The 25,564-nt window shown below is 36.7% G+C and overlaps 1 protein-coding gene across 1 annotated transcript; it reads left to right on the top strand.

Moving 5' to 3' along the window:
* Window positions 1–22,147: 22,147 nt before the first annotated feature.
* LOC132305134 (uncharacterized) lies at window positions 22,148–23,398 on the top strand. The gene is made up of 3 exons (XM_059802815.1): window positions 22,148–22,559; window positions 22,641–22,820; window positions 22,911–23,398. The coding sequence occupies exons 1-3, from the start codon at window positions 22,148–22,150 to the stop codon at window positions 23,396–23,398; spliced, it is 1,080 nt and encodes a 359-aa protein (XP_059658798.1).
* The last annotated feature ends 2,166 nt before the right edge of the window (window positions 23,399–25,564 follow it).

Raw genomic sequence — 25,564 nt, 5'->3', positions numbered from 1 at the left:
TTGGAAGGAATTATATATATATATATATATACATACATCCCTCCATCCTTAAATTAAACTATATATTTACATATAATATATATATATATATATTGATATATATGTATATATATATGATTTAAATAATCCAAGATTATTATGGATGGTATTATACATATTTATATATTATATAATATATATGTATGTATATATTTATCATTTAAGATGATTAATATAAATTATTCTTATTTAGTATATCTGGATAGGTTGGTTATTAAAGTAATGTTATGCTTATGAAATGCATGAAATGTCTATGTATGATTTAGTTCATCGTTAAGTTTAGAGTTGGTACATAGTTGAATTGTAGGTATGGATGAGTTGCCAAAGGCTTAAATATATGGGTTAAATATTTGTATAAATAAAACACATACATAGGAAGTATGAATGAGTTGCTAATTAAAAATATAAATATATATACTTAAGGAGGCATGGTTGAGTTGCTAATATATAAATAAATATATTTATAATGTCATGGTTGATTTGCCAAAGTGTAATTATATTGTTGTGTGTTAGATGATTAAAATATCATCTATAGTTATTGTATGTATAGGTTGGATTAGGATTAGATATTCTTAAATTAGAATAGTTTAGTACTTACAGGGTAGTGTATTATTTTATGCAAATTAATAAAATAATACTGGTAGAGATATGGATAATCTGTCAAAGCTTAGATTTTGGAGATGTGATTTAAATAATTAAAATCATTATCGGATTTTGGGATTAAATATAATATTCTTTTTATTATAATTTATTGTTTAAATGATTAAACAACTGACTAAGATGTGATTAAGGTTAAATGAGTTTCTTTTTAAAATAAATGGTAGATTGGTCTAGGAATGATTATTATTTTAATATTTATTTAATAGGTATGAAAATTTAATAAACCTATTAATGGATGTGATTAGTATAGTATATATAATTATATATAGATATGTATATCGTGTTTTATTAAAGTTAAAACTTTATTGGATTTGGTTTTGATCAGAGATGATCTGCTTATTGGTTTTCAGAGGCTTGGTAGAGTGAACTTGCTCGTAGGGTTTAGCCCGCGATTTTTTTTTTTCTTTCAGGTTATTAGAAGTTCTAAGTCTCAAGGTTGAGGATCCGCAACTGGAGGACTTATCCATTCTTTCTATTTTATTTCGAAGTAGGATATTACTACTTCAGTATGTAGTGATGAATTTCTGGATAGTGGAGTTTGGTTAAGGGGTCCTTGAGTTACGGGATTCCCAAGCTGTAACCATTCGAGAGTTATTAATGGATTTAGTATTTAATAGATTTTCCTTCAGCGAGTTATTTATTCTTTTTATTTTCTATTTGTACTCTGTGCTTGTTTAAATACTTAAATTGTTTTAATATCCCTTAATTTTGTGTACGGATTTGATCAACCCGTGTTCCGAAATTAAGGGGTATGACAGTTGGTATCAGAGCACTCCAGGTTCAAGTGTCCCTAGGGTGTCTTTCGTTGTGTGACTTCCACGTTGTATATTGTTTTACTTAGAGTTTAAGTTAGGATTCATTGTATTCTATGTTCGGTCCGTTAGTGTGTCCTAACGTTAAATCGTTTCGTCTTATCAAAAAATGGTAAGCCACCGATTTGGATGGTATTTGAGGAAAAAGGAGCATAGACGCTAGAATTATATGCTAAATCAATACGTAGGGAAACAATATTTATTGTGGAAACTGATTGAATGACCTAAACTGCAAAAGTCAATAGTTTACGTTCACATAGTAAACGTAGGTGCGGGATAGAGTAGATAGCTGAATTGTGGGAAGTTATTACTTCTATACTCAGTATTGTTCAGGGAGGATGAATGTAGTTGCATAATGGGTTTTTAAGTTTTGGTTTGAGGATTGGGGTGTTCCAAGGTTGTTTATATCAAATTAGGTGATTTAAATGGTTGAAATAGACTGGTTAAAATCTCAAAATGCGTAATATAAATTAATATGCTAAGGACTTGAACCATATGGAATTTTAATTAACTTACATGTTGTGAATGAAGGATTTATTTGCTTAATATTTGATCGGTTGAGTCGATTACAATTATAAATCAACCTTCACAATAGCACGAATCATTGTAAAATAGGGCTATTGGTCGGGTAAGTCGAACCACTGGGACTGCGCTAATCTATGGCAACCTAAGTGTCTAGAGTCTTTTTAGAATGATATGGGGTGTTCATAGAGGATTTGTTGGTTGTCACTTAGGCTATGAAATTAAGGTGTATAAATTAAAAGTTTGCAAGAGTTGAAGGGAGATAAAATACAAGTAAAGAGGACTAGGGAAGTGAATCCGCCTCCATCCCTATACACATGCTAGATTAGAGCTAAATTGGGGGAAAACAATATATATATATGGTCATGATACATAGCACACTTGGTTGCTATAATATCCTCAAGAAGTTCATTAAATCTGAAGCAAGCATAATCCATCAAAGGTTAACATGTTTAGACTACCTAACTAAGGTGTAGCTTAACCACATTTACTTGAATGAAAAACTATCAAGCCCTAGATAAGATGATGAAGCACATGAAGGCAAGAAATAAGCATAAATCATCAAATGTTTCACCTAAGCAATGATCTATCAAAGTCCTTATCAACATGCCATTAAACCATTTAATGATCTCACTACCATTGTCACCATGAGAGTACAAGCAACATGATTAAAAGAATAAACCATCAAAGATAGATAATTGACTCAACATTAATCATTTACATACATGAAGATCCATTACAAAAGGCAAGATGCTCTAGACCATGAAAAGACCAAAGATTATACGTTGCAATCCCCAAAATAGAACTATACTAAGACATGCTTACAAGGGAGGGGCTTCATCACCTCCCTAGAAGGAGGTTTAGTTACCCATGGGAGCCTTAAAAGAAGGAAGAAGCTTGGTTGCAACCTCTATTTTCGAGCTCCCTTTCCTTGGCTTCAAGAACTCTATCTTCTCCTCCTCTTTCTCTCTCCAAAAATCTTGCAAAGATGAGATATCATATTCTTTTTGTGGTTCCCCCCTCCTTTATAGACATCTCTCTCCACCAAACAAGGCACAACTCTCCACAAGACATCTCCAACCAACCCATAAAGATGGAAATCAGAGATGAGAGAGACAAGGTGCAAGTGGGATGAAGTGATGGTTCTCGAAGAGGAATCTGCCCGGAGTTCAAGCGCTCGAACTAAGCACTTCGAGCGCTCGAACTAAGCACTTCGAGCGCTCGAACTAGCACTTCGAGTGCTCGAACTAAGCACTTCGAGCGCTCAAAGTTAGTCCAGTGAGTTCCTTCATTTTGACATGTTTTGCACAACTTTGGTAGAACAGCCATAACTTCCTACTCCGAACTCCAAATAATGAACCGTTTGAAGATTTTGAAAGTTAAATCGAAGCTCTAAATATGTCATGTTTAAATGGAAGTCCAGTTCTTGAGTTTGATCGGTCAAAAATGGCGAGCAAAGTCAGATTCTGCTGCTGCCAGAACTTAGCCTTGAGCACATTGCTATTCAAAGATTGAATAAAACACCATTCTTTGCTCCTTTTTGGCCAATGAACCTGAAAATAAATAAAAATGTGCAAATAAAGATAATTTATAAAGAATAATCAAATAATGGATTTAACTACTGCAGCTAAGGGCGTTTGAATATGCAATATTCGGCGCTTATCACACCCCCAAACTTACATTTTGCTAGTCCCTTAGCAAAACTAAAATGAAGAACTCAATGAAATGACAACCATGGAAATGCCACCACAAAATCAACTATGGCAAAATGAAATATATACATAGCTCGAATATAACTCGAAACAGATACACGACTGGACACGGGGTCATTGAGGAGACTACCATGCATATATGAAGCATTGATACAAAAAATTGGTTAGACACATTTCAATAAACACGCATCAACATCCAAGTCTATATAAATAACTCAATTGTTATCTCTTGACTGGAAATCAACTCTAGCTTCAGTGAAAGTGGATTGGATTCACAACATGCGGCTTTTACTTTCTTTTTCCGGTTTCAAAACACAAGTCTTCAAATCATTGAATTCCATTTTAAATGAAGTCCCTAAGGCATGAATTAAATTATAAACAACTTTGTTGCTTGTTAACAGTTTATTTTGACTCAAAAATGATACATAAAATGGTTGTGCAATGCTGAAATCCTTTAAGCTTTCTAACCAACCCGTATAGCAAGCGTTAGGCCAACAACTCCCAAACCAGATGGCTTTAGGGTGCTGAGTGTAGAGACACTCCTAGGGCTTAATAGCTCGAATTGGCAAAGCTACGAACTCTAACGAACCATGTTTAATAAAAATATTTTTGAATGACCGTGCAATGTCTAAGTCTTTTAAGCTTTCTGACCAACCCATGTAGCAAGCGTTAGGCCAACAACTCCCAAACCAGATGGCTTTAGGGTGTTGAGTGTAGTGGCACTCCTAGGGTTTAATAACTCAAGTTGGAAAGGCTACAAACTCAAACTGGTCAATTTTTTTTTTTTTTTTTTTTTTTTTTTCACACCAAAGGTATCCATCTATTAGGTTCATCAATTCAGATTGACTAGGTCAAGATCACGGTTAATCAAGTTACATGCCTCACGGTTAAGTTTCCAATGTGCATCTGTGTATTGTGAAGCATAAAAGAGTGGAAAATCCAACGAGAATCTAATTGAGACATTTATACAGACTAATTTGAATCCACATGATCATTTTAAAATCACATTTTTTCTTTATTTTCAAAAATTCACAATTGCTTCTATATCCACGGTATTAAACATATGCTTTATCTCCGCCCAGTTTTAAATTATACTGTCATTACTTAGCAAAAATATGGAACCAACAATGCAAGTTGCACCCCCAAACTGGAAGGACACATTGTCCTCAATGTGGGAGACAAAGATGGAAAAAAAAAATAAAGGGCAAAGGGGATAAAATGAACAAAAATACCCAGTGAAGCGACGAAGGCAAAGGTTTCCAGCTATATAAAAGCGCAAAATGCGTCCCCCAAACTTGAAATGTGCCACCTGTAATGGGACATGAAGAAAGAGCAGAACAACGAGAAAAATAGTAACAAACAGTAAAATATGGACGGAAAATGTCGAAAAAGAAGATAACAGAAATGCTAAAGGATTTTTATTCATAAAAACATGATTACAAAAGGAACTGAGAGTTAATCATGTTGAACCAGAGCAACTTGTGCATAGCACAATCCTAAAGTTGAAAAGTAAAAGAAAAACATAAAGGAAACATACACAATTACGAAACAAAATGAAAAAGTCCAACAGTGGCAGCTATCTACGGGGCCGGGGGAAAATGGGCGAGGATGGCATTGAGGAGGGATGGAGTCTCACGCCGGTCCTCCTGTGCCATGCGACGGTCCTCCGCCGCAACATGGCGGTTGTCGGCAGCAAGGCGACGGTCTTCTTCGGCACGGAAGTAGTCCTCCCGCACAATCCGAGTGTAGTCGGCTAAAGAAATCTCAAAACGATCCATCCGCTCATGAAGACGGGCAAGACTAGCCCGGAAAAAGGCTTGGTTGGGCGGAAGATCATCAGGAGGCTCGTCTCTTTCAGCGTCCTCCGCCATAGGGTCATCCTCAGAAAAAGGAGGAGATGGAGAGTGGGGCAAAGGAGGAGCAGCGAGCCGAGGGTTCCGAGAATGGCTTAGAACATTAGTCCACCGGCGGAGAGTAAAAGTTTGAATCTTTTTGCCCCTTGGTTCATGAGGAGGAACCATGAAGCCCTTGTACTTCAAGAGCTTGATAACAAAGAATGGTAATGGCAAAGGCCAATTTTTAAGATGCTGCTGCCGTGCATTGATACACTCGTCCCAAAACCGCATAAATGTGTCCCAAATGAGTTCTGGGACAGAGAACCATTTGCCTTGGTCCATGGCATACAAGGCTTACAACATCAGGCCTCGGCGCTCGGTGCTGTGCGCCAAAGGGTAAACATTATGCTTGAGAACGGAGTCAAGGAACCAAACTCGCTCCGGAAGGGTGGATTTGAGGGTAAAGCTCCGAGGGCGATGAGGGTCATCCACGTTGCAAATGGCAGCGACAACCTGCTCCACATTTAAAGTGTCCGGCTCCTCATATAAAGGGAGATTCTCATGATTGACAAGGTCATCGGGGCACTCCAGAGGACAGCTAGAGACTGCCACCATGTCCGCAAGAGTGAAGGAAAAAGGGATGTCGTCAATGGATGTGGTGAGAGTGACTGGCGGCTCTTCGGGGCAATTAAGATTCTGGAAGAAGAGCCGCACCACACGGGGGTAGGTGACCTTGGAAACGGGTTGGTAAATGTGCTGAAGACGCCGGTTAACTAGCTCCACTACAGCCCATGAAGTGGTGGGAAGAGTGTCAAAGACACCCGTGAGCGGGAAGAGAAGCTCATAATTGAGCTCTTTGTCAAGCCAAGGGGCTCGGGGCTGTTCATAAGGAATGACGGGAACATCCTCAGAGGGTCTAGGACGACGGGAAGGGCCGGCACGAGACATGTGGAGAGGCGAACTTGGTTGGGGAATTTCAGTGAGCACCTGGTATGCATAAAGAAAGAAATGAGGTGAGAATGAGAGGAATCTATGAAGAAATCCAAAAAAAATTCAGACACAATGCTCTCTATGATAGAGCATAGCAACAAGCACAATTAAACTCCAAAGATTTGATGCCCATACTCCTCAAATGTAATAAAAGAAAAACACAAAGATTGAAGAGAAAGAGGGACGAGACATACCTTAGAAGAAGAGTGGAGAAAGGCATAGGTGGAATGAGGAGGAATAGTGGGGGTGATGGTCATATATAAAGGGATGGATGAAGAAGAAGGAGAGGAGGGGGATGTGGGTAGGAGTTAATGGAGGAAGAAAGGAAAATGGAAAGGTTGAGGTTGTGGGTGATGGAGGGAGTGGGGGGGGGGGGGGTAGGAGTTAATGGAGGAAGAGAGGAAGGTGGAAAGGTTGAGGTTATGGGAGAGAGAAAAGGTGGAAATGGAGGGAGTGGGGGAGGTAGGAGAGAAGTAATGGGAGAGAGAAAAGGTGGAAATGGAGGGAGGAGGTCGTGGGTTGAGGAGCTGAAAAGACACGGGAGAGAGAGATCAGATTTAAAAACTGGGAAGGGGGGGTTCGAGCGCTCGAAGTTAGGCCTTCGAGCACTCGAACTTGAGGCAGTGAGGTTCGAGCGCTCGAAATATGCACTTCGAGCGCTCGAAGTTGAGGCAGTGAGCTTCGAGGGACTTTTGAGCGCTCGAAGGGTGCACTTCGAGTGCTCGAACTTGAGACAGTAGGCTCTTAACTGAAAAATGAAAATTTCGAGCACTCAAAGTTTGAAATTGCCAATTAGCCAACATCTCTTCAATGCATGAATGGAATTTGGAGAAAATTTTCCAATAATGCATTAAAAAAAAAAAAAAAAAAAAATAGAGGGCAAACACATGTGAAGCATTCCAACGATCCAATAAAATTGCCGGATGGAGCTGAAAATTTCCAAGTATGAAAATAAGGGTTGTAGAAGGCCTAAGAGAATCAATTTGAATTGTTGGACACAATTTAAGATAATTCCAGATAAGGTTAAATTTTTGGCTTTCTATAGCAATCTCCCAGAAAATTTTAAAGCCCAGGCAATAAAAATGTAGAGAAGCCTGGAAATAGAAAGAAGTGCTTATCTTGCTGTGCTAAATTTAAAGTCGATAGCTAGACGAAGCTAGAACAGGCATCAATCCTCGTAAATTGGGTCTGTCAAGAGGAATTCCTCAATTTTTCGGGTTGGGACTATGCCGTCAATGCAAGGCTTAAGCCGTTGGCCATTAACTTTAAAGAGCGATCCTCTTGCCGGATCTTGGAGTTCGATTACTCCATGAGGAAAGACAGTAGTGATAATGTATGGACCATCCCATCTTGAACGGAGTTTACCGGGAAAGAGTTTCAAGCGAGAATTTAAAAGCCAAACCTTTTGTCCCGGGGCGAAAGACTTGCTAACAATGTGCTTGTCATGAAAAGCTTTAGTCTTTGCCTTATAGATTTTGGCATTTTCGTATGCATCATTTCAGATTTCCTCAAGTTCATTCAGTTGCAAAGCACGATTAAAGCCGGCCTGTTTGAGATCAAAATTTAGCCTTTTTATGGCCCAAAAAGCACGGTGCTCTAATTTTACTGGAAGATGACACGCTTTGCCAAAGATAAGTCGATATGGCGACATACCAATGGGTGTCTTATAAGTCGTCTGGTAAGCCCAATGTGCATCGTCTAGTCTTAGTGACCAATCTTTGCGGTCCAGTCGAACCGTTTTTTCCAAAATGTGCTTTATCTGCTGGTTAGACACCTCTACTTGACCACTCGTTTGAGGATGGTAAGGTGTAGCAACCTTATGGATGACGGAATACTTAGAAAAGACGGATTTAAGATAACGATTTCTGAAATGTGATCCGCCATCACTGATGATTGCTCGGGGCGTACCAAAACGACTAAAGATGTTAGATTGAATGAACTCGATCATAACTTTATGATCACTGGTTTTGGTGGCTGCGGCTTCCACCTATTTGGAAACATAATCCACCGCTACAAGGATGTACTCGTAGCCATAAGAAGATGGAAATGGTCCCATGAAGTCGATTCCCCACACATCAAAAATTTCAATTATTAATATGAAATTGAGGGGCATCATGTCTCTTTGGGACATGGATCCGAGCCTTTGGCATCTTTCACATGATTTACAGAAATTGTATGCATCTCGGAACAAGGAGGGCCAATAGAATCCGCTTTGAAGAACTTTGTGAGCGGTGTTTTTGGCACTGAAATGGCCTCCACAAGCAAGAGTATGAGAGAAATTGAGAATGCTTGTAGTCTCAACTTCGGGAATACATCGCCGGATGATTTGGTCTGGGCAGTATTTGAATAGCTCCGGATCTTCCCAAAAGAAATGCTTGACTTGGGAAAAGAACCGGTCCTTCTCTTGTTTGGACCAATGAGTTAGAATTTTACCTACCGCAAGGTAGTTAACAATATCCGCAAATCTTTCCCATGAAAGATTTGCATGGGAAATCTAGAAAAGTTGCTCATCCGGAAAAGAATCACGGACAACAACGAAATCGGACGATTTTTCAAAGAATAAGCGAGAGAGATGATCGGCGACAACATTGTCTGCCCCTTTTTTATCCCGAATTTCAATGTCGAACTCTTGAAGTAAGACTATCCATCGAATCAAGCGGGGTTTGGTCTCTTTTTTTGATAGCAAATGCCGAAGGGCGGCATAATCCGAGAAGACTATGACCTTGGAACCTAAAAGATAGGAGCGGAATTTGTCCAAGGCATAAACTATAGCTAGCAACTCTTTTTCAGTAGTTGTGTAATTTAATTGAGCATCAGAAAGAGTTCGACTAGCGTAATAAATGACGTATGGGAGCTTGTCCATACGTTGGCCCAAAACCGTGCCTAATGCATAGTCGGATGCATCACACATGATCTCAAAAGGAAGAGACCAATTAGGCGGTTTCATTATTGGGGCAGATGAGAGGAGAGTGCGAAGTTTAATGAAAGCTTCCATACAAGCTTCATCAAAATCGAATGGAACATCCTTGGCTAAGAGATTGCACAAGGGCCGTGAGACTTTGCTAAAGTCTTTGATGAAGCGGTGATAAAAACCCGCATGGCCAAGAAAAGAACGGATTTGACGGACGGAATTCGGAGGAGGAAGATTAGAAATTAACTCAACCTTTGCTTTGTCTACCTCGATTCCCCATTTAGAGATGACATGACCTAGAACAATGCCTTCTTGGACCATGAAATGGCTTTTCTCCCAGCTTAGAATTAGATTTGTCTCCTTACATCTTTGGAGTACAAGAGATAAGTTGTTGAGACAAGAATCAAAGGAGGAGCCAAAGACAGAAAAATCGTCCATGAAAACTTCCAAGAATTTTTCAACCATATCGGAAAATATGGACATCATACATCTTTGAAACGTTGCAGGAGCATTGCATAGCCCAAAAGGCATGCGTCGATATGCAAAAATTCCAAAGGGACATGTGAATGTTGTTTTCTCTTGATCTTGAGGGGCGATTGCCACTTGGTTATAGCCGGAATAACCGTCGAGAAAACAATAGTAACTTTGGCCGGCTAGCCTTTCTAGGATTTGATCAATAAATGGTAATGGAAAATGATCTTTCCTAGTTGACGAGTTGAGCTTTCGGTAATCAATACACACACGCCACCCGATGGTGGTTCGTTGTGGCATGAGCTCACCCGCTAAATTTTCAACAACGGTGAGACCGGATTTCTTGGGAACAACTTATGTGGGGCTTACCCACTTGCTGTCAGAGATGGGGTAGATGATTCCCGTATCTAACAATTTTATTACTTCCTTCATTACCACTTCCTTCATGTTAGGATTTAACCGGCGCTGAACCTCTCTAGTAGGCTTTGCATCATCCTCTATATGAATGCGGTGCATACAGATGGAGGGGTCAATTCCCTTCAAGTCAGCCACTGCCCAACCAATAGCTTCTTTGTGCTCTTGTAGCACCGCTAAAAGGTTGGTTTCTTGGTCTTTTAGAGGATCCGATGCAATGATGACCGGGAGAGTTTGATTTGAACCAAGGAATACATACTTGAGATAGGCCGGGAACGGCTTAAGCTCAAGTAGCGGTGGAGATTTCAAAGACGGAACCGGAGGAGTAGTGGAAAGCTGAGGAAGCGGCTCTCTTGGAATTTTCCAAGGGGAAAAATCCATGATAGCGTCGACATCAAGCAGAGAATTAACTTCTTGGATGGATTGGTCAATATCAAAGTTTAAGAAGTCGAAATGAGACATGCAAGTCTCCAGGGGGTCCTTGCTTAGAACGAAGGGGAGAGATTCTTCAACCACTTCATCAATGACATCAACAAAAAAACAATCATCCTCATTGGAAGGATGTTGAGTTGCATGAAAGATATAGAGTTTGACCCCGGTTCGGCAATTAATTGATGCATTAGCCGTAACTAAGAATGGCCTACCAAGGATCACTGGAATATGTTTTTTTTGATCGTGGACCGGTTCTGTGTCAAGAACCACAAAGTCTACCGGGAAGTAAAATTTGTCCACTTGGATGATAACATCCTCAAGAATGCCTCGTGGATGCTTGACCGATCTATCGGCAAGTTGTAAAACCACGGAAGTCAGCTTTAAATCTCCCAGGCCAAGCTGTAAGTAAACTGAGTATGGAATTAAATTCACACTAGCTCCTAAGTCAAGGAGGGCCCTCTCGATTTTGTTGTCACCAATGACACAAGAGATTGTGGGGGCACCCGGATCCTTATACTTTGGAGGAGTGCTGTGCTGAATGATAGCATTAACATTTTCAGTCAACCTCACTTTCTTTGGCAAATGACTTTTAGAAGTGCGCTTTTGAGTACACAAGTCTTTGAGAAATTTCGCATAGGGAGGAATTTGCTTGATAGCATCCAAGAGGGGCAAGTTGATCTTCACTTGCTTGAAAAATTCCCACATGTCTTGGATTTTACAATTCTTGTTCCCAATGTGTGTTGAATCTTAAAGACGTTGTGGAAACGGAGCTTTTGGCTCATAAGAAGTTTCCACATTTAGGTTAACATGTGTGGGATTTCCGTGAATGGTATTTGGACAATAAGAGCTTGGAATTTGATTGGAAGAACTCGAATTTGGATTTCTCAAAGGAGGTTCTTTTCCATTTTTGTCTCCATCAACCTTGTTGTCAACCACTCTACCACTCCTAAGGGTGGTAATTGCTTGAAAATGCTCATGACTCAGCCCACTCGATGGAAGGGTTTCATCAATCACATGCATCCCTCTAAGATTTTCAAATGGTTGAGCGGGAAGCTTACCTTTGTCCTTTTGAAGCAATTGGTTCACAGAGTTAGCTATTTGGCCCACTTGATTTTCGAGCTTAGCTATGGATTGAGCATGAGAGTGAACCATTTGAAGAGTAGGTTGCAAAGATGTTAAGAGTTACTTGTTAGAGTCTATGATTTGCTTGTTTAATGACTCCATCATTTGCTTGTTTGCAGCCACAATTTCATTAGTTGGGTAGACCGGAGGTTGATTAGAGACATTTGGATTATACGGAGGACGGTAGCTGGAGGAGGCTGGAAATTGCCTATTTTGAAATTGAGGAGGGGGCTGGTTATGATGCCCTTGATTTTGGAATTGGGAATTTTGTGGGGCTTGTTGTCGCCACGAAAAATTAGGGTGATCTCGCCATCCCGGATTGTAGGTATTGGAATAGGGATTATTCCCGGATCTTGAGAACATGGCATTAGCTTGCTCGTCATTTGGATTGGAATATTGCTCCGGTGTGGGGCAATCTTCCGAGAGATGAAATGGACTAGTACATGATAAGCATACCGAACTTGCCGAATTTTGAGATAATGAAGGAGAGAGATGTGGTGCCATCAATTGATAGAATTTATGAGCTATGGCATCCACTTGGGATGATTCCTCCCTTATTGATTTTAGTTGACACGGGTTGGTGTTCTTTGCATTGGTTGAGGTCGGAGCCCTACGAGAATTATGTTGAAGTGAATTTTCGCTTAAATTCTCTAGTAGGGTCCAAGCCTCATCTGCATTCTTGGACATGAACATCCCGCCACAAGAAGAGTCAACCATGAATCTATGGGGTTCGGTTAGGCTAGCATAGAAAGCTTGCACTAATTGCCATTTTGGAATCAAATGATGTGGACATTTTCTAAGAAGGTTTTGTAGCCTTTCCCAAGTCTCATAGAGTTGTTCTCCATTCGTTTGAGAAAAGCTAAGAATGGAACGTCTCATTTGGTTGGTTTTACTCACCGAATAATACTTCTTAAGGAATTCTTGCTGTAATTGAGCCCAAGAAGTGATAGAATTTGGAGTGAGTGAGTTTAACCAATACTTTGCTCTATCTTTTAAAAAAAATGGGAAAAGATGCAGATGGAGTGCATTCTTAGGAAAACCTCTCAACCGGATGGTCGAACAGATTTCAAGGAATTCATCAAGATGCTTATACGGATCTTCATTATCAAGGCCATGGAAAGATGGAAGCATTTGAATGGTACTTGATTTGATCTCATATTGAGCCGCATCAATGTTTGGCATCACTATGCATGAAGGTGAATCATATGTAGTAGGGATGAAATGGTCCCTGAGAGTCATTGGCTCTTCATTTGGAATTTCGGCCCTAATTCCCTCATTTCTAACATCTCCTACATTTTCAGCCATTGTGTTAAATTCAGTTTCAAGCTCTCTTACTCTAGAAGATTCCCTAAGGTTTCGTCTAAGCGTTCTTTCAAGTGAATTTATGTCAACTGGCGAGTCAAGAGTTGGTAGGGAGAGTGATCTACGGCCAAACATCAACAATATATAATGCTATCAATGCTACTATTCATCATTCCCAACTCCACATACGATGTTCCCATTCTCCTCAATTATCAAGACAGAATTTAAATGGCCACGACAAGGACCGATGCTTGTACACGAAATTTAAACAAGATAAAAGCCTCAACAAGGGCTTTAAAACTAAATTATCACTAAGGTTAACACATGCATAATATATTACAAATTCGAAACTAGAAGGTCAAGAAACTTACCTGGAGTCCCCTAGACTTACAAATTTGCTAGCGTTCCCTCAGTGAGCCCCGAGTTCCTAGAATCTCACACACTTACAACAACAGAGTTGTTAAAACCACACAAGGAAGTATTCACAAAACACAATATTAACAATCAAACTAAAATTATCCCTAGAACTTCGGTTGCTAAACCGTTTGCAGTCCCCGGCAACGGCACCAAAAATTGATCGGTTGAGTCGATTACAATTATAAATCAACCTTCGCAATAGCACGAATCATTGTAAAATAGGGCTATTGGTCGGGTAAGTCGAACCACTGAGACTGCGCTAAACTATGGCAACCTAAGCGTCTAGAGTCTTTTTAGAATGATATGGGGTGTTCATAGAGGATTTGTTGGTTGTCACTTAAGCTATGAAATTAAGGTGCATAAATTAAAAGTTTGCAAGAGTTGAAGGGAGATGAAATACAAGTAAAGAGGACTAGGGAAGTGAATCCGCCTCCATCCCTATACACATGCTAGATTAGAGCTAAATTGGGGGAAAACAATATATATATATGGTCATGATACATAGCACACTTGGTTGCTATAATATCCTCAAGAAGTTCATTAAATCTGAAGCAAGCATAATCTATCAAAGGTTAACATGTTTAGACTACCTAACTAAGGTGTAGCTTAACCACATTTACTTGAATGAAAAACTATCAAGCCCTAGATAAAATGATGAAGCACATGAAGGCAAGAAATAAGCATAAATCATCAAAGGTTTCACCTAAGCAATGATCTATCAAAGTCCTTATCAACATGCCATTAAACCATTTCATGATCTCACTACCATTGTCACCATGAGAGTGCAAGCAACATGATTAAAAGAATAAACCATCAAAGATAGATAATTGACTCAACATTAATCATTTACATACATGAAGATCCATTACAAAAGGCAAGATGCTCTAGACCATGAAAAGACCAAAGATTATACATTGCAATCCCTAAAATAGAACTATACTAAGACATGCTTACAAGGGAGGGGCTTCATCACCTCCCTAGAAGGAGGTTTAGTTACCCATGGGAGCCTTAGAAGAAGGAAGAAGCTTGGTTGCAACCTCCATTTTCGAGCTCCCTTTCCTTGGCTTCAAGAACTCTATCTTCTCCTCCTCTTTCTCTCTCCAAAAATCTTGCAAAGATGAGATATCATATTCTTTTTGTGGTTCCCCCCTCCTTTGTAGACATCTCTCTCCACCAAACAAGGCACAACTCTCCACAAGACATCTCCAACCAACCCATAAAGATGGAAATCAGAGATGAGAGAGACAAGGTGCAAGTGGGCTGAAGTGATGGTTCTCGAAGAGGAATCTGCCCAGAGTTCGAGCGCTCGAACTAAGCACTTCGAGTGCTCGAAGTTAGTCCAGTGAGCTCCTTCCTTTTGACCTGCTTTGCACAACTTTGGTAGAACAGCCATAACTTCCTACTCCGAACTCCAAATGACGAACCGTTTGAATATTTTGAAAGTTAAATCAAAGCTCTAAATATGTCATGTTTAAATGGAAGTCCAGTTCTCGAGTTTGATCAGTCAAAAATGGCAAGCAAAGTCAGATTCCGCTGCTGCCAGAACTTAGCCTTGAGCACATTGTTATTCAAAGATTGAATAAAACACCATTCTTTGCTCCTTTTTGGCCAATGAACCTAAAAATAAATAAAAACGTGCAAATAAAGATAATTTATAAAGAATAATCAAATAATGGATTTAACTACTACAGCTAAGGGCGCTTGAATATGCAATATTCGGCGCTTATCAATATTATTCTAGCAATTTCAATATCTATTTATGTGATTTTAATCATGTATTGGCATATAATATAATCATGTATTTATCAAATTTTTATTATAATTACTTCTGGATTATTTGATGTATAATTATATATATTGCATGAAGTATGGGTTATATGGATTTATGTACCATTAAAATAATATGGAGGTATTTTAGGGATGGATTAACGAAATAGTTAAGTCCTACCTATTTATTTATGGATTATATGGTTTAATGCACTGGTATGGGACGGTGGCATTTCAGGGACGGATTAACCAAAGAAGTTAAGTCCTACCTATATATTTATAAGGGAACGGATTAACCGTAGAGTTAAGTCTTACTTATTCGTGTCAGGTAAACGGAATAGTTGGATGGCATGCCATTGAAATAATATGGTTGGATAGTTTACTTTTATGTTTGAATATAATGGATTATATATATGTGTGTGTGTGCGCGCGCGCGTGCCACGATATGAGCTTGAGTCTCAGGATCAGTGGTTAGGATGGAGGCGTATATTGCCGATTGAGATGGGTAGCTGGATTTAAAGATGTGTGGGCCTTGGTAGAAGGAGGACTCGTGACCACCTTTGTGTGCATTTTACATGAGATACTCACTATCCGGTTGAGACTGCTTTAGTCCAGTGAGAGTCTCTAGTGTGTACTTATATTTATCAATTATATAAATATGGAATTAACTAATTATGAGATGTGTCTCCTAATTATGAATATGTGTGGATGAGTTAATTCCCACACGGATAAAAGGAATAATGAAATTTGAAATTAAATAATTAAAGTTTCATTTCATGAATTCGTGAATTTCGAGGACAGAATTCCTTTTGTTAGGGGGGAAGAATTTAATACCCCGATATTTTAAAGGATTTATTAATTGGAATTAATTACTTTTATTTTATTTTTAAATAATTTATTTGATTTAATTTGAATTAAGCGTTTATTTTAATTTTTAATTGATTTGTTTTATTCAGTGCTTAGATTAATTGTTTTATTTTATTTATATTTCGTAAATTATTGATATGATGATTGTTGTGTATGTGCTTAATTATTGATTGAATTGTTGGCATATTGATTTTATTGGTATGGTGTGACTTAGTTATAATTTATTATTTTGTTTATGTGCTTAGTGTAATTAGTTTTTAGTTTTTTTTATTTTTTATTATTTAAGTTTTTATTTAATTATTTGGTTTATTTAAATTAATTGGATTTGAGTTTAAGGGAAGTTGGACCAAAAAATATGGTCTTGGGCTTGTATAAAGCCTTATTGGATTAATTAATAAAGACCTATGGTTATTTAATTATTTAAATGATCATTTTTGTATTAATTATAAATATATATATATATATATATAATTATATATAAATATAATTAATTAATAATTGCAATGGAAAGATATATATATATATATATATATATATATATATATATATATATAATGTATGTTTATAGATATAAATTATTTAAAGATTATTATTTTAATTTATAGTCTTAGTTGGAATAGGATTTGGATTTTAATGTGTATAAATATACACATAAGGCTTTAGGATTAAAAGTTTACACGTTAGAAAAATAAGGGAGGTAGAGAAAGAGAAAAAAGAAAGGCTGACAAGGAGGAGACCGGGTCTGAGAAGGAGGACGTTTGGATTGGAAGAGACAATCAAAACTTGAAGCGTCGGTTTCGTTTCGAAACCTTCAGGTGAGTTCTTCTCTATCTTTCCTCTTAGAACCCATAAGGATTTCACCTTGAGTATCAAGGCTTTAATTAAATTATTAATTTAAATCATAGTTAGAACGGATTAATTAAATAATGGTTAGATCGAATAAATTAAAAGAACGACTTATTATATATTTTTGTATATTTTAATCTTTGGATTTTAAATTGATAGATGTATGTGTTGTATTTATTTTTAGAATCAATTGATATGCTTGATTCATGACCCAAGACGGTTTAATTGGGGTTTCTATAATTTCTGGAATTTTCTGAGATGTTCTAGAATTTTCTGGTATTTTTTTAGGAATTTATTAGATGTTATATATATATATATAACTTACGCACAGAATGCAATGTCTGTATAATCGGCGCAACATTAAGGTTGAAATCTGTTGTAGGTCGGTGCATAGTAATTTGGTACACATGCTAATCTGGGCATTGGATTATTTAATCTTATTTGGATTGATCCGGTGCATTGTGGTGCATGGAATGATGGTACACATGCCAATCAGGACCATTAGATTAGTATAAGATTCAGTAGAATGATCTGGTGCTTCATGGCTATGTAATTATGGTGCGCATGGGAATCAGAACCGTGGACGGTGTTTGGTCATAGGTGGATTGATCTAGTGTAGCGCAGAACATGGAGAATTGGTGTGCTCACTGATCTGGAGTACTAATGTAGGAGAAATAATCTGGTGTGGTTGAGCTCACAATAGTGTTTGAGCTCAGCCAATTATTTTGCCTGTTTGTGATATAAAATTAAAACGGTCGTAACTCAGTCATCTTAAATCGAAATTAGGTCATTCTAGAGCTCAAAGTCAAAGATTTTTCGTCCTCTTTCTGATGGTACCAATTTCATTATCAGATTCCTGTCATACTAGGAGATATTTATATTTTAGTGAAACGGTGTCGAAAAAAATTATTTACAGAGAAGGAGTATTTATGGGAAACTATTTCTAACGAGATTTAGTAACATTTAAATTGGGTACATATAATTAAATTAATATATTGTTGTGGAAGGAATTATATATATATATATATATATATATATATATATAATTATTTATATATGTATATATACAATTATTTATATATGTATATATATGGTTTAGTTGTTTAGGATAAGGATTGAGGGATGTGTGTGTATATATATATATATATTGATATATATGTATATATATATGATTTAAATAATCCAAGATTATTATGGATGGTATTATACATATTTATATATTATATAATATAAATGTATGTATATATATTTATCATTTAAGATGATTAATATAAATTATTCTTATTTAGTATATCTGGATAGGCTGGTTATTAAAGTAATGTTATGCTTATGAAATGCATGAGATGTCTATGTATGAATTAGTTCATCGTTAAGTTTAGAGTTGGTACATGGTTGAATTGTAGGTATGGATGAGTTGCCAAAGGCTTAAATAGATGGGTTAAATATTTGTATGAATAAAACACATACATAGGAAGTATGGATGAGTTGCTAATTAAAAATATAAATATATATACTAAAGGAGGCATGGTTGAGTTGCTAATATATAAATAAATATATTTATAATGTCATGGTTGATTTGCCAAAGTGTAATTATATTGCTGTGTGTCAGATGATTAAAAGATCATCTATAGTTATTGTATGTATAGGTTGGATTAGGATTAGATATTCTTAAATTAGAATAGTCTAGTACTTACAGGTTAGTGTATTATTTTATGCATATTAATAAAATAATACTGGTGGAGATATGGATAATCTGTCAAAGCTTAGATTTTGGAGATGTGATTTAAATAATTAAAATCATTATTGGATTTTCGGATTAAATATAATATTCTTTTTATTATAATTTATTGTTTAAATGATTAAACAACTGACTAAGATGTGATTAAGGTTAAATGAGTTTCTTTTTAAAATAAATGGTAGATTGGTCTAGGAATGATTATTATTTTAATAATTATTTAATAGGTTTGGAAATTTAATAAACCTATTAATGGATGTGATTAGTATAGTATATATAATTATATATAGATATGTATATCATGCTTTATTAAAGTTAAAACTTTATTGGGTTTGGTTTTGATCAGAGATGATTTGCTTATTGGTTTTCAGAGGCCTGGTAGAGTGAACTTGCTCGTAGGGTTTAGCCCGCGATTTATTTTTTTTCAAGTTATTAGAAGTTCCAAGTCTTAAGATTGAGGATCTGCAGCTGGGGGACTAATCATTTCTTTCTATTTTATTTCAAAGTAGGATATTACTACTTCAGTATGTAGTGGTGAATTTCTGGATAGTGGAGTTTGGTTAAGGGGTCCTTGAGTTACGGGATTCCCGAACTGTAACCATTCGAGAGTTATTAATGGATTTAGTATTTAATAGATTTTCCTTCAGCGAGTTATTTATTCTTTTTATTTTCTATTTGTAATCTGTGCTTGTTTAAATACTTAAATTATTTTGATTTTTCTTAATTTTGTGCGCGGATTTGATCAACCCGTGTTTCGAAATTAGGGGGTATGACATGTAAAAAGTTATAAACATCAGTACCATTGAGATATAGAAGTGAACAAATTAGTCACAAATCTTTTATTTTTTTTATTGAGATATAGATGTAAAAAGTCAAGCACTTTTTGCTTACACAAATGACAAAACTTTAACTTTTATGGACTAAACTCAAAAATGGACCAATCACTCAATCAGTAGACTAATTCAAAATGAATAGGCACAATGAGATACACAAAATCAGTTAAAATTCCTACACGGAGTCAATTACAGAGTCAAATTCAAAGAAATAAGGACCATAAGGTGATTTGTAGTGACAGATTCAAAGAAATAATGTGTGCTCAGTACTTGGTCAATTGACAATTACAGAGTCAGAGAGAGAAAATGAGTACGAAATAGATAAAATAAGGATTCTGAGGAGTGAGGACTGTAACTATTAGCCGACCACCGACGGTGATGCAAATAGTTTGTGTGTGAAGAACAGAGGGTTAGGGCAAGAGGCAAGAGCAGAGCCGCGGAGTGAGGGGGAAAGGAAATTTTGGTTGTGCACCTTAATTTGCAGGCTGAATGTTTTGGGGGTGGGGGGGCCAAGTGTAGTAACAAATTTTTTTTTATTTTAATTTTATATGTTTACTAATAAAAAAATTAAAAAAAAATTCGGTAGGGCCTGCCCCTGCTGGCCCACCCCTCCCTCCGCCCCTGGGTTAGGGCAAGAGGCAAGGGCGGAGCCGCAGAGGGAAGGGGAAAGGAAATTTTAGTTGTGCTCCTTAATTTGCGGGCTGAATGTTTTGGGGGTGGGGGCCAGAGTGTAGTGAAATAATTTTTTATTTTATTTTATTTTATATGTATACTAACATAAAAAATAAAAAAAATTGGGGGGGCTTGGCCCTTGCTGGCCTACCCCTCCTTCCGCCCCTGCCCTAACCCTCTGTTCTTCACACATAAACTATTTGCATCACCGTGTGCGGTCGATTAGTAGTTGCAGTCCTCACTCCTCAGAATCCTTATTTTATCTATTTCGTACTCATTTTCTCTCTTTGACTCTATAATTGTCAATTGACCAGGTACTGAGCACACCTTATTTCTTTGAATCTGTCTCTACAAGTCACCTTATTGTCCTTATTTCTTTGAATTTGACTCTGTAACTGACTCTGTGTTGGAATTTTAACTGATTTTGTGTATCTAATTGTACCTGTTCATTTTGAATTAGTCTACTGATTGAGTGATTGGTCCATTTTTTAGACTAGTTCATAGAAGTTAAAGTTTTGTCATTTGTGTTAGCAAAAAGTGCTTGACTTTTTACATCTATATCTCAATAAAAAAATAAAATATTTGTGGCTAATTTGTTCACTTCTATATCTCAATGGTATTGATGTTTATAACTTTTTACATCTCAGGAGCAGAACTGCATAATATTCCGAGGGAAACTATCACGAAGGCTCTGAAAATCTTAATTGGTACACACTTTTTTCTTCTAAAACTTATCTTTTCCTATTTTTTCTAGAATTCACACGAAATTAGTCATGTAAGTGTTGCTATATATACAAATTCTAAGCTCACTTCACAGGCGCACAATTTATTGTTTAAACACTTATTTTTTAGACACTACATAGGCGCACAATTGTGGGTGATAACTTTTTGATATTTTAAATTAGTTGTTTTATATGCATTGAGGGTACAATATTATTTTTACTCAATTATGCTTATTAGGAATTTAGGATCGTTGGTTTAAATTACAATGTAAAACCTTAGGTATTAAAATTTTATATTTGAATTACCCTCTTTAGGTACAGTGTTATACGATGGTGAAGCAAAAAGGAACTATTGACAATTTTTTTCAAAAAAAATGATGTGCCTTCTGCGGCTTCCGCCTCTAATGTTGATGTTTTGGTTCATGATAACCAGCGTTCTCCAAAATCTCTAAGAGTTGAACATACAAAAGTTTATCCTACCTTTTTAGAACGTGATCCGCGATTACGTCATCAAAAATGGGATTATCCTGTTGACGAACGTGATGAAGTTCGACGAGCTTATATCAAAGCGAAACCATACCAAATTGTGTTTTCAGTATATCCGCTTTCTGGATCGGAAAAACATCGTCATTGATTTCAATCATCTTGGTTTAAATTATTTCCTACCTACTTAGAGTATTCTCCTTCAAAGGATGCTGCATATTGCTTACCTTGCTTTCTTTTTGGAGCGAAACCAATGGGGCGTCCCGGAACCAATGCATTTACTAGTCAAGGATTTCAAAGTTAGAAGAAAGTTAATGATGGCAATAGGTGTGCTTTTTTAAATCATGTGGGAGGAAGTCTATGTTCTGCTCATAGCATTGTTGAGAGAGAATGTAAAGACTTAAGAAATCAACCTTGTCATATTGATAAAGTGATTGTTAGACAAACTTCCGAACAAGTTTTAAATAATCGATTGAGATTGAAGGTCACAATTGATGCGGTCCGATGGCTTACTTATCAAGCTTGTGCTTTTAGAGGGCATGACGAATCCCTTTAATCAAGTAATCGAGGCAATTTCATTGAAATGGTAAAGGCTTTTGCGTCATATAATGATGATGTTGCTAGAATTGTTTTTGAAAATGCTCCAATAAATGCCAAGTATACCTCGCCACAAATTCAAAAGGAGATTGTGTATATTCTTTCTAGAAAAGTGAGAAGTAAGATTCGGGAAGATATCGGCGATGTCAAGTTTTGTATTCTTGTTGATGAAGCTCGTGATGAATCTAAAAGAGAGCAAATGGCTCTTGTTTTAAGATACGTTGATAAAGATGGTTTTTTACAAGAATATTTATTTGATCTTGTGCATGTCAAAGATACAACTTCATTGAATTTAAAAAAGGATCTTTGTGCAGTTTTTTCTCATTATAATCTTGATGTTCACAATCTCCGAGGTCAATGTTATAATGGTGCTAACAATATGCGTGGTGAATGGAATGGTTTGCAAGCATTATTTCTTAATGATTGTCTTTATGCATATTATGTGCATTGCTTAGCTCATTGACTATAACTACCATTAGTTGCCGCATCTAGGGAAGTAATCGTTGTCCATCAATTCTTTTCAAACTTGAACTTCATTATCAATAACATCGGAGCTTCTTGCAAACGAACTGATGAATTACATTCTGCTCAAGTTATGGAAATTGCCCATTTGATAGATCTTGATGAACTTGAAACTGGCCGAGGAGCTAATCAGATTGGTAACTTGCAATGACCTGGAGATACTCATTGGAACTCCCATTTTGATTCTGTTTGTAGTTTGATAAGGTTATTTGGTCTAACACATTCAGTTCTTAACAACCTCATTGAAGATGGATGTAATTACAAGATTCGGGGAGATGCTGATATTGCTTTTAATACTCTTAGATTATTTCAGTTTGTGTTTATTTTGCATTTGATAAAAGATATTATGGGAATAACTAATATCCTTTGTCAAGCTTTGCAACAAAAAGATCAAGACATCGTAAATGCTATGCAATTGGTTTCAAGTACAAAACAAATCATTCTAAAATTGAGAGAAAATGGTTGGAACAACTTACTTGATATTGTTAAATCATTTTGTGAGTGCCACAACATTGATGTACCTGATTTGAGTGTTCCCTATACCAAAAAAATTAAGGGTCAGTCACGTCACCCACAAGAGAATATTACACTTAAGCACCACTATCGGATTGATATATTTTATGGCACAATTGATTTACAATTGCAGAAGTTGAATAACAGATTTAGTGAAAAGGCAAATGAAACTTATTACTCTCAGCTCAACTTTGGATCCTAGAGATGGTTACAAGTTCTTTAATGTTGAAGACATTTGCACGCTTGTAGATGAATTTTATCCTCAAGATTTCACAAACCAAGAGAGTATTATGTTAGCATTCCAATTGCAACATTATGAGGTTGTAATGCCTGTTCATTCATATTTGAAAAATATGCCAATGATTTCTAAACTATGTAGAGGATTACCGAAAACAAAGAAGTCAAAAATCTACTTTTTGATTGATAGGTTGATTCGTCTTGTCTTGACTCTTCCCGTTTCCACGGCAACTACAGAAAGGGCATTTTCAACTATTAAACTTATCAAAACATAACTGCGCAACAAGATGGAGGATGACTTTCTTGCAGATTACTTGAGTGTCAGTATTGAAAAAGAAATTGCTCAGACTTTTAGTATAGATTCAATTATAGATGATTTTTCTTCTCTAAAAGATCGTCAAGCTCAGCTTTTGTAGTAGTTGTTTGGTCTTTCAGGTTTCTTTTTGCATTTATCTATGTCATATTTGACTAGATATAGGCCAATTATTGTTTTATAAACAAATTGGCTAAATATATTTTTGTATGCATCTAATCGATCATGAAGTACTTTTGACTTAAAATATTATTATATTATATTAGTAAAGTTGTTAATACTACACCCCCCCCCCCCTTACATTGAATCCTAGCTCCGCCCCTGAGAACAGGTTGTTAAGAGAACCCACACACTTTAGCTCTAGCATTTTCCTAAATAATTAAATCAAGAATGCAACACCACACAACAATAACGATAAAAATAAAAAATAAAAAAATACTTCATTTTCAATTTAATAATGTTGTCATGTTTCAACTTAATATAATATGTTATACAATGAGTTTTGCATCCTTGAAATAAACATGTTGCATAGTGTGTGCATTCGACTCAAACTCACAATGTCAACATTTCCCTGTTATTTTATAGGTTTTCCACAAAACAAAATTACTAGCCTAAAAATGCACAAGTACAGCAAAGTTATATGCCTATGTGATATTGCACTAGTATTGAAAATGTGGGAGAGCTATTTTTATAATTGCAGAAGCAAGGCTGAAGCTGACTGGGTACAAAAATAATAAGGGATTTACACTCATCATAAGAGTGCATACTAATGAACATAAGCAAAGATACATACATATATATCTATATAACACCTCTGAAGTATACCTTTCATAGCACTTTTATCCCTATTTAAAAAGTGTGCAAAAAAACCCCTATTTTTTTTAATTTGTGCGAAAACACCCCTCAATAAATATAATACCCATTTTACTCTTCCAAAAATGCCCCTACCAAACCTTTCTTCTTCTTCTTCTTCTGTGTGTGTGTGTAGAGGAAGACATCTAAGTCTCTCAAACCACCAATGGCTAGTAAGGATTAAAAGCCTTCAATTAGAAATAACATGCAATAGAACAAAATTAAGTGAATCAGATAATTAAATTAAGGGTAAAGTACAACCACACCCTCTGAGGTTTGGCAAAAGGACACTAAGAGGAAACTTACCTCTTTTTTGGACAAAGACACCCCTTGAAAGTTCAAAAATGGACAAAGACACCCCTTTACATGAGAAATTGACCAAATTACACTTTAACCATTCAGAAGACTTTTTTAACTTTACTATTTAATAAATTGGACCAATCTACCCTCATGAATAATTTATGCATAAAAAAAAGTTAAAAATTAACCACATTCTTAGTTCTTCCCCCACTCTCTCGGCGTTCACTGCCCTGCCGCAGCGCCACCACCACCACCCTCTTCCCCTCTATTTCTATATATATATATATATATATATACACACGGCGTTCACTGCGCCACCACTACTACCCATCTTCCCCTCTCTCCACGTATATATATGTATATACAGGCAATGTTCACTCTACAGCCGCCACCACCACCACCCATCTTCCCTTACACCACCACCACCCATTTTCCCTCCACCACCATCGATCTAAAACTACCGATGGTGTACAAAGATGAGAATCGAGAATCAGAGGAAAAATCCCCTGATACCATTTGTAACGACCCACTTCATCACATGGTATGATATTGTCCGCTTTGGGTCTAAGCCCGTACGGTTTTGCTCCTGGGCTTTACCCCAAAAGGCCTCATACCAATTGGAGTGACACATTTACATATCAACACTTCACCTTTCCCTTTCCCAGG

The sequence above is a fragment of the Cornus florida genome, unplaced genomic scaffold (assembly GCF_030987335.1).
Source record: "Cornus florida cultivar Cherokee Brave unplaced genomic scaffold, ASM3098733v1 CherokeeBrave_3.0.0_Hap2_Chr04, whole genome shotgun sequence".
Lineage (NCBI taxonomy): Eukaryota > Viridiplantae > Streptophyta > Magnoliopsida > Cornales > Cornaceae > Cornus > Cornus florida.
This window is presented reverse-complemented; position numbering and strand designations above follow the sequence as displayed.

What these genes read in the sequence shown, in the direction of transcription:
- LOC132305134 (XM_059802815.1), top strand. Translation starts at nt 22,148, where the DNA reads ATGGTAAAGGCTTTTGCGTCATATAATGATGATGTTGCTAGAATTGTT. An exon ending in TATGCGTGGTGAATGGAATG is followed by an intron (nt 22,560 to 22,640) that starts GTTTGCAAGCAT and finishes AACTACCATTAG; the next exon opens with TTGCCGCATCTAGGGAAGTA. An exon ending in CCGAGGAGCTAATCAGATTG is followed by an intron (nt 22,821 to 22,910) that starts GTAACTTGCAAT and finishes TAACACATTCAG; the next exon opens with TTCTTAACAACCTCATTGAA.